The sequence below is a fragment of the Zingiber officinale genome, chromosome 9B, assembly GCF_018446385.1.
Source record: "Zingiber officinale cultivar Zhangliang chromosome 9B, Zo_v1.1, whole genome shotgun sequence".
NCBI classification, from domain to species: Eukaryota; Viridiplantae; Streptophyta; class Magnoliopsida; order Zingiberales; family Zingiberaceae; genus Zingiber; species Zingiber officinale.
The window spans coordinates 3,868,081-3,878,450 of NC_056003.1; the positions used below are offsets into that span (position 1 = coordinate 3,868,081).

Here is a 10,370-nt window from a genome sequence, read left to right on the forward strand (position 1 = left end):
ATATAGAATCATAAAAAAGTTAGATTTTTTTTTTTTTTAAGTGAAGGGATGTGTAAAATTTTTAACTTTTAATATCAAATGAACATAATAATAGAAATATCTTTATGTTATAGCATATAGAAGTCTATTTATTTATTTAAATATACTCCATTGGTTTGGGATGTTAGTATTGAATAAAATTATTAAATGTTTAATATCAACTATTTACCATACACTCAAAAGTTTTAATTTAAATTTTCTCTCCCTTCTATGTCCCCGTATCTCATACGTCGTCCTAATTCATCATCGACGACCTTCAATTGTCGTCCTGATCAACATTATAATCTTTGGGGAAGGTAAACTCAAGGGGGTCGCCATCGACACGATCGACATCGGAATTCGACTAGATTTAAGATGAGCTCAGATCGACGGTAGAGGAAAGTCTACTTAGATCCGGTCGGATTCTGACGCTGATCGTACCGATGACGATTCTTTTGGTTTCACCTTTCCTAAGGGTTATAATATTAATTGAGGCAGCGACCAGAGACCACCGACGATGGACTAAGACGACATATGAAATACAGAAACAGATGATACTACAGGAGATTTGAACTCCAAAAGTTTAGTTAATCTAGAACTTCTTAATTAATCCCTTTAGTCTCTCTCTAGATTTGAATTTTTTTTTATTAAGTTGGCATTTATACCGATTAATTCTTAAGGTAATTAAAAATTTATCTGAACTGCTCCATAAAACAATTGAAATGAAAATTTTAAATTTAGTTATTAAAATATTTTTAATTCCTAGGAATTTTAATATTACGTGATTATTTTTTTAAAAAATATTTTAATTCACTTATTTTTATATTTTATTTGTCAAATCCGCTGCATAATTTTATTGGATTGTCCATTCGCAGTCGTCGTCGCGTAATAAATAATACGCTGACCCGATCCAACCAACCCGATCCGAAATCCACTCGACTTTAATAAATCTCGTCGCGACCGATGACCACAAATACAATTCAATTTCAGAGCGGCTCACTCTCTTCCTCTTCCCAGGAGTCGGGAAATCGCATCGATATGGAGAAAGCAGCGGCGGTGCTAGTGCTGCTGGCGGTAGCGATGGGGGCGACGGCATCAGGAGTGAAAGACCAGCAGTGCGCGGCGAATCTGCTGCCTTGCTCGCAGTACCTCAACGCCACCGGCAAGCCGCCGGAGTCTTGCTGCAGGGTGTTCCGCAACGAGGTGGAAAACGAACTGTCTTGCCTCTGCGCCATCCTTAACAACTCTGCCATATTGAAATCCTTCCACATGAACAGCACCAGGGCCTTCCAGTTCGCCAGCGACTGCGGCGTCACCAACCCGAGCATTTGCGCCTCTTCCGGTTAGTAACCTTTCTGCCACAACATGTTCTTTCTGCCGTGTTCTTCCTGCCATGAACGCTTGTTCCTTTGGGGGTTGAACAAGCAGGTCCGATGCCTCCTCCAGCGCCATTACCACTCGCTCCTTCAGGTACTTTTTCTCGATTTAGCACCATTATCAATAACTCTCTTTTCAGCTTCTTCTTCACACTGCTCACTAATAAGGACGAGAAAGAGACAACATATAATTGGTCAAATTTGGGAGGTTGTAATCATCAGTCGAATTCGTGGAACTGAAATTATTGATGGCGCACATCTTTGACTTGATCAAACAAGCTCATAAATTAGTGAACATGATGATATAGTTGACCTGTCTGTGGAGCCCTTGGATAGTTAAAAGATTGATGAACATAGTAATAGTTGACCTGTCTTTTTTTGTTTATTGACAATTCAAACAGCTAGGTCCGCTCTAGTCATTTTTTTTTCAACATGAAATTCTTTTTGAGTGAGAGTTACTTTGATCTACAACTATGTGATCTTAGGCTGCAATATCTAGCAGACATTTTTAAAGCAGTCTTCAGCTCCACCCAACCAGGGGTATCAAATGCACTTGTGATTCCAACACAAGACAGAAAAGATCACGTGGGTCTTGTGACTTTGGTTAGGGTGGTTAGGATGAGTAAAAATTCGGTAAAATATAATTAATTAAATCAGTTAAATTTTAAAATTTGGTTTGGTTAATTTAATTTTTTTTTTAATAAAATTTAGTTTGATTTTCAGTTAATTTGTTTCAATTTCGATTTTAATTTGTAATTTAATTAAACCGAATAAACTAAATAGGATATTAATTTAATTATTTTATTTTAAAATATAATAAATTAAATAAAATATGTAATTAATTAGACAAAATCTAAATTTAATTAATTTAGTTTTAAAATTTTGGTTAATTCGGTTACAAACTGAATTAACCGATATTTAATCGGTTCAGTTTGTTTAGTTTTCGTAGAAAAATTCGATCGATTTATTTGGTTTAAAAAATTTTCGATTTGTTCAATTTTTTGATTTGTTTAATTTGGTTGATTCGATTTTAACCAAATATTGAGCCCTATCTTTGGCAAAGATTTTGAAGGTTTTTTCGTTATTCAGCTAATGGTGTAGCCAAGTTTTGTATCTTGTTTATAGTTCGATACTTGAATTATAAACTAAAATTCTCCTTGGAGACTTAGTTTAGGTGGTGATTTAGTCCTATAGAAAAGAGAGAGTAATAGAGAGCAGAATCTATTCCAAACTAATAGTTTTTGTTTCCATATGTAATTCTCCAATAAACAGTGTGAACTTAGGCCATGCCAATGCCAAAGAAAATTTTGATAGACCAAATCTTCCTAGTGATCTCGTGTATTGCGCATTCGTTATGCAATAATTGCACTTGTATGAGAACAACTTCGAAAAGGTAGCAAAAAATATCCATGGGACCTCCCAAAATTAAGCCATTTCTATTAGGAATCTAGGAAACTCTTAGCATCATGTTCAACGTGTAAGAAGCAAAGCATTCAAAATTGTGTCTACACTGAAGTATCGATATAGTTTACTGTGAATTCTACACCATACGCCGTACATCCAACAATATTTCTGTGTAGCATGTGCCAAGCAGTTAGGGGATGATGTGCTTGGCAACCTATTAGTATCATGCATTCCTAATGAGATCATCGAATAAATTTAAATGACCCATGATTCCGTCCAGAAGCTGAGATAGATAAATTGTCGGTGATGTGGTTGGAATATTGACTGAGTTACTATGACTCAGAGGGAGGAGGGATGATGAACTGCCTTCTATGTTGACTGAGTCGTTGAACCCCCAAAAAAAAGAAGAACCAAAGGTGTACAAAAGTCTTCGGTCAATGGTACCTACTAGGTTGTTAGAAAATAGACCGGGGGCTAATCCTCCGACGCTCAAGTCAGCCTCCAGTGATATGAAGAAAATAAACAGTATTGTAATGAAATGACTGAATGTAAAGCATACCAGGCCTGCAAGAATGGACCAGAAGCAATACGGAGCCGGAGGCAATGGTATGGAGTGGGAGGGTGGCACGAAGTCAGAGGATAGCGCGGAGCCAGGGGAACCGAATAGACAAACGAGTCGATGAGAGGGCACGGAAGTTGACGGCGGAAGGACTTTGAGCTGGAAATCAGGAGGAGGCGGGTGAATTGCTCCCGTCGCCAGAAGAGTTTACGGAGAGTGAAATGTTGGGTCACTTCGGAGCTAGAGGGGGGTAAATAGCTCGTTGTGCTCGTTCGCTTGCTTCGTAGATGATGATGTGCAGTGGAATAAATTCGAAGCCAAACTCTCCAATGCTAATAAGTAGATTTACTTGGTATCCACCTCAAGAAGAGGTGACTAATCCAAGGATCCACACACACGAGCACTCTCCACTAAGAAATAAACTCCTCGGATACAACCGGAGGTGGAGAAACCTCATACAAGACTCTCACAACAAGATACAACACACGCAAGAAGAAAATGCACAAGAATACAAATAAAACCTTCTTTTTGCTTGATCTTGTTGATGTAGATTGTCTTTTAAACCCTGGAAGTGCAGCAACACTTGTCCCTAAGAGCCTCCAAGAACTGGCGTGAAGAGATGTGAGCTCGTTGAAGAATATCGGGAGAAGTCTATAGAGAAGAAAGTTTGCCAACGACTTTATACTCTGCGCTCCTAGGGCTCCCAATCGATTGGGCGGGCTCCCAATCGATTGCCACGTTAAATCAGCGCAATCCCAGCCGTCCAAAACTCGTTGCCTGCGCAACGATTATATCCCAATTGATTGGCTGATCGATTGGGGAGGCTTGAATCGATCGACCGATCGATTCAGAGCGCCTCTGTGCTCTTCGTTGGAAATACCCGAAATCGATTGACCGATCGATTCAGGCTTCCTCGTAACCTCGAGAGAAATCCCACACCAATCGATCGGCTAATCGATTGGCGGTGCATAATCGATCGGCTGATCGATTGGTAACCTCTCTGTGCTTGCGAGAATATCTCCCAATCGATCACCCAATCGATTGAGCCTCTTTTCTCGCAACACTCTCCCAATCGATCAGATGATTGATTAAGCTCTGGTTCAATTGATCTTCTGATCAACTTGTCCAACCCTAACTTGCTTAACTCATGTCTAGGGTTCTCAAACCCAACATCCGGTCAACCTTGACCTGTTGGGACTTCATCACCAAGTGTCCGGTCAATCCTTTGACCCACTTGGACTTTTCTCTCAATGTCAAGTGTCAGGGCCTCCTGGACCCATCTGGATTTCCATGTGCCTAGCTTCACTCACCAGGACTTCCTTACACTAGGGCTTTCACCTTGCTTCACTTACTAGGGCTTTCATCTTGCTTCACTCATCAAGATTTTCATTTACCTAACTTTACTCACTAGGACTTTCACCTGACTTCACTCACAAGGATTTTTCATCTGCCTATCTTTACTCAGTAGGGCTTTCACCTGACTTCACTCACCAAGATTTCCCATTTGCCTAGCTTCACTCACTAGGTCTTTCACCTGACTTCACTCACCAGGATTTTCCTTCTGTCTGACTTCACTCACTAAGACTTTTCCACTAAGTGTCCGGTCAAGACTGACTCACTTGGATTTTCATCTTCTGCCAACCTTCCCGTTGAACTTCCCAGTCAAGTATCCGGTCAACCTTGACCTATTTAACTCTTCTTCACATTAAACTGGTCAACCTTGACCAATCTTTTTAAACGGACGATTACTCCTGCAATCTTCATACATTGTCAAAATAATTTTCATATGTTGTCAAACATCGAAACTCGCACATTACGACTCAAGCTTGAGCCAATTCAAGTTTAGTAAACCTAGTCAACCTTGACATAGGGAAATTGTACCAGCATGAAAGAGCGAAGGAGGGGCTATAACGGAGACCGGGCTGCCCCGATTGTCCACTCCGATGCTCAAATCAGTTTCCAATGATGCCAAAATAAAGAAGATGAACGGTGCAGAACATAATGAAGATAAGTGTATGTAGCAACTAGCAAGGAGTCTTCAATCCCCTCCTTTGGCTTGCGGGGGCAGTGCTTTTTATAGGAGGGTCATGTCAAGATAAAAAATGTTAGAGGGTCATGATACCCTTGTCTAGGTGTCAGAGGGTTATGTCCAGACAAATATGTTAGTGTTGGTGCAGTTTTCACTAACGGTCTAACTCAGGTTTTGATGAATGACAAGTAAGTTGATTTATGTTTTGTTGTGATCTAACCACTTGATTAAGTGTGCAAGAGAAATCCAAATAGGTCGATGGACTAACCAGATATCTAGCAAGAAATCTAGCTAGGTCAATGGGCTGACCAGATAGATGGTACAAAATCCAGATAGGTTGACGGACTGACCAGATATCTGACGAGAAGTCCAGACAGGTTGATAGGCTAACCGGATGTCTGTTAAATTGGTAAGTTAAGGTAAGTCACTAGAGGAGAGTAACCTTGTGAGGATGCGTCTCGATTGAGGGGCAGTAGGCGTCGATCCAGTTTAGGTCCATTTGGGATCCCTAAACTGAGACCTTGACTAGTTCTTGGTTCTGGGAGAATAGGAACTAATTACTACTCTTTATTATTAATTATTATTGTCCTTGTGTTGTAGGTTATTTGGACTAACATTATTTTGTAGGATAAAGGAGAAAATTTATCTTTAACAGTGTCCGAAGGTGTTTTCAAGCAGTGAATGCGCCTTTATATTGTTCATAGAAGGCGCCTTCCACAGGATAAATTTTGGACGCGGTCTCGGATAAGTGTCGGGCTGCTCAGGATCAAATTTACCAGGTTGAAGGCACCTTTAACAGCTATGGAAGGCGCCTTCCAAGCCCTATTTAAGGCAGTCTCGAGAAGGCTTTGAAAGAACACTGATATACGAGATACTGCGCATCCGTTTGAGCTTCCGACTGCTCCAGGCTTTTGCTATGACTCTGCTGCAAAGCTACTGTGCCCGACGATTGTTCCGAGGACTTCCGATCGCGGCCAATAGACCGACAATGACACACGAGCGCTCTCATTTCGATCCTTAGGTGTCAGTAACGAATTTTGTTTGTGTACTTAATTTCTGCAAAAGGACAAGAGTAGTGTGTTGCACTTGTTCTAATCCTTTTTGTCTCAATTCTTTCTTCCGGAGATATCGGAAGAGGTTTTTAGTGGATTACCTATCGGTAGATCTACGGGACCTAGGTCTTCGAGTAGGAGTCGTCGAAGGCTTCGAACCACGTAAACCAACTGTATTTTCTTGTGATTTTTGTTTTCGATTTCTTATTTACTTTCCACTGCGTTAGCACTCGTGATTTAAAAAAAAAATAAGAAAACAAGTTTTTGAAAACCACGTAATTCACTCCCTCTCACGTGCGTATCGATCCAACAGTTAGAGGGTTATGTGATCCCTATCTAGGAGTCAGTAATTGAGATTAAAGGGTTGATGGGCCCAGTGGTCTGCTCTACTCTACTTTACTAAGCGAATTGGTGGATCAGCTTGGTTCTATTCTGTTAGAAAAATTCGTTGGCTCGATCCGGTCAGGAAGACTGACGGGTCGGATATTTTGTTTTTGTCAGGAAGATTGATTGGCTCGATCCGGTCAAGAAAATTGATCGGTCGGATGCTCTGCTTTATCAGGAAGACTGGTTGACTCGACCCAACTAGGAAGACTGGTTGGCTCGACCTTGCTAGGAAGAATGATGGGTTGGATGCTCTGCTATGCCAAGATAGATTAGCTCGACCTAGCCAGGAAGACTGGCAGGTCGAATGCTCTGCTCTACTAGGAAGATTGGTTGGCTTGACCCTGCCAAGAAGAATGGTGGGTCGGATCCTCTACTATGCTAGGAAGATCGGTTGGCTCAACCCGACCAAGAAGACTAGCGGGTCAGATGCTTTGCTAGGAAGACTGGTTGGCTCGATCCCACCAAGAAGATTGGCGGGCTAAATGCTCTGCTCTGCCAAGAAGACTAGTTGGCTCGACCTAACCAGGAAGACTGGCGGGTCAGATGCTCTGCTCTGCCAGGAAGACTAGTTAGGTTGACCCTGCTAAGAAAAAAAAAAAAAAGGTAGATCCGCTACCTTAGCGGCCCCCCTAGTGTCGGCCCCACGGATATGGAGGGAGGTTCATGCAGGTACACAGGCCATAGGCGCATGGCGGGGTAAACCCCAGGTCGTCAGTTCCTGAGAATCGACCTCTGACCATTACGCCAGAGATACCATCCGCCCATCGTCTGTGCTACGCCCTGGGGGCGGTTGACCCTGCTAAGAAGAATGGTAGGTCGGATGCTCTGCTACACTAGGAAGATCGGTTGGCTCAACCCGGCCAGGAAGACTAGCAGATCGAATGCTCTGCTAGGAAGATCGGTTGGCTCGACCCAACCAAGAAGACTGGCGGACCAAATGATCTACTCTGCCAAGAAAATCGGTGGGCTCGACCTAACTAGGAAGACTGGTGGATCAGATGCTCTGCTCTATCAGGAGGACTGGTGGGTCAGATGCTTTACTTTGTCAGGAAGACTGGTTAGCTAAATTTGGCCAAGAAGACTGACAGATCAGATGCTCTACTCTACTAGAAAGATTAGTTGGCTCAATCTAACTAGGAAGACCGATAAGTTGGATGCACTGTTCTACCAAGAAGATTGGTTGACTTAACTAGGCCGGAAAGACTGATAGATCGGATGTTCTGCTATACCAGAAAGATTAGTTGGCTCGACTTGGCCAGAAAGATTGGTAGGTCAAATTTTGTGCTCTGTCAAAAAAACTGACTGATTAACTTGACCCTGAAATACTACCAGTCAACTTTGGAATACTTTGGTCGACTCTGATTTAAATCTTAACTTTGACCCAACTCAATATATGACGTTTTAATCTTCTTAATTTATCCTCACGACCACTTTAATGTTCACCTATCAACCCATTTTCAAGATCGCAACCTATCACAATCTTCTACTTCGGTGTATGGTTCAAAGTCTTGATGTGTAGTTACACTAGGTTCAAACGAATTAGTATGGTGTCAGTAATTAAGCTTGCATAGAATTGTACCAGGAAGACTGGCGTGTTAGGTGTTCTGCTCTGTTAGGAGGACTGATGGGTCGGATACTCTGTTCTGTTAAGAAGACTGGTTGGCTCGATTCGGCCAGGAAGACCGGTGGGTCGGATGCTCTTCTTTGCTTGGAAGACTGGTTGGCTCGATCCGGCCAGGAAGACCGGTGAGTCAGATGCACTACTATGTCAGGAAGATTGGTTGGCTCTACTTGACTGAGAAAACTGATGGGTCGGATGCTTTGCTATGCTAGAAAATTTGGTTGACTCGACCCGGCTAGGAAGATTGGTAGGTCGGATGCACTATTCTGTCAGGAACACTGTTCGATCAACTTGGCCATGGAATACTGCCGGTTGGCTCTAGAATACTGTCGATCGGCTCTGGACTGGGTCGGCCTTGTAAATTGTCGATCGACTCTAGAATAGTTCGGTCGTGTAGCATTTTTGATGGCATGAAACAAGCACGAAATAAAACAGTAACAACTCACAGTGATCTCTCGAGACGAACTTGGTCACTGGTCACCGCTTGCCACCGCTTGCCACGAAGAGCGATCACGAAAACTGATTCGAAAAACTCTTCTCAAGTTCCACGAACCAAAACCTCTGCTGCTCAAACGTTCTTCTCTTTACTCAAGATCACCTTGATCGATACCTCTCGAGATTGCTTGGACGCCTATTTATAAGATGAAAAACATCGGCTCGCAACCGATACTTTGAAGGCACTATTAATCGCAGTATACGTTTGAGGAAGATGAAGCAATCATCTCCTCAACGTTAAACGTTGCAAATCATTTGTAACATTGTAACGTAGCGATTTCCAACAGGTCGGCTCTGGTTTGAATCGGTCCTGAAATACTACCAGTCGGTTTGAGATAGGTATTGGCGTCTCTTAATTTTGACCCAACTTAACATGCCGTTTTGACCTTCTTTACTCTCACGGCAGCTTTAATGTTTTTTGCCGAATCAACCCATTTGCAAGATTGCAACATATTACAATCTTCTACTTCGGTGTATGGTTCAAAGTCTTGACGTATAGTTTACCTTAAGTTCGAAAGTATGGTGTCACTAACTGAGCTTGCATAGAATTGTACCACTTTATTCAAGGAAAAGAGAAAATTTGATAATTTTCTTCCCTTGTGTATGTCTCTCTCTTCGACCAATGAACAGCTGCATGAGACACTCGACTTCTTTGATTGTGAAAGTCTTCAAACAGAAAAGAAAATAAAATGGCAAAGTAACAAAAGAACACTCATGAAACATGCATGATTTTGCATTTGACATTTTTGTGCCTTGCTTTAGCAGCTTCAGGAGGGACTACCTATTTCAGGAACTCCATCGGGCTGCCGATGAGCTTGCTTTTTTGCTGGTCGATCGGTGTCGTGTAAAACTCCTGTAAGCCTGAAAAGGATTAATTATTGTCACAATATCTCCTCATCTCTGAGTTTTTACCTTCATTGTATAAAATCTTCCTTGGTTCTTACTTTCCATTCTCTAGTACGTGTCTATGTGTGTGTGCGAATAAGGGTGAGCACAATGTGTCATGGATTATTATCAATAAACCAACGAGTATAAATATCATTTCTTTCCCTTTTCATTTATCTAAAGAAGCAAGAAAGATAAAATAAGTAAGCCAATTAATATCTTCACTTTCTTGCTTTCATTTAAAAATTCTCTTCAAATGCAATATGTTTATATATCGAGTAACTCTATTATGCACAAAGGTCGAATTATAAAACATTTATTTTTATTTGTATTAAAATATAGTTTGCTTACATGTAAAATTAGAAAATAATAAATTAGAAATCTTACTGAATGGAAAATTAGAGAAAGGATCAATTCGAAATCTATCGGCAGGCTGGCGAAGTAAAAATTTGCCTTCCACGTTCCAGACCTACCATAACAATAACGGCTGCAAGTTTCCACCTGCCAACTGCCATCGGCGCATCGCCGTCGAATGGACTACAAA

The 10,370-nt window shown here is 41.5% G+C and overlaps 1 protein-coding gene across 4 annotated transcripts; it reads left to right on the plus strand.

The window, feature by feature from the left end:
• The first annotated feature begins 997 nt into the window (after positions 1–997).
• LOC122022359 (non-specific lipid transfer protein GPI-anchored 7-like) lies at positions 998–9,982 on the plus strand. 4 transcript variants are annotated; one of them, XM_042580327.1, is made up of 4 exons: positions 998–1,221; positions 1,296–1,360; positions 1,447–1,488; positions 9,704–9,982. In XM_042580327.1, the coding sequence occupies exons 1-4, from the start codon at positions 1,057–1,059 to the stop codon at positions 9,798–9,800; spliced, it is 369 nt and encodes a 122-aa protein (XP_042436261.1). In that variant the 5' UTR covers positions 998–1,056; the 3' UTR covers positions 9,801–9,982. The 4 variants fall into 4 exon arrangements, with proteins under 4 accessions (XP_042436261.1, XP_042436262.1, XP_042436257.1 ...); XM_042580328.1 differs by having other exon boundaries at positions 9,707–9,982; XM_042580323.1 differs by having other exon boundaries at positions 998–1,360.
• The last annotated feature ends 388 nt before the right edge of the window (positions 9,983–10,370 follow it).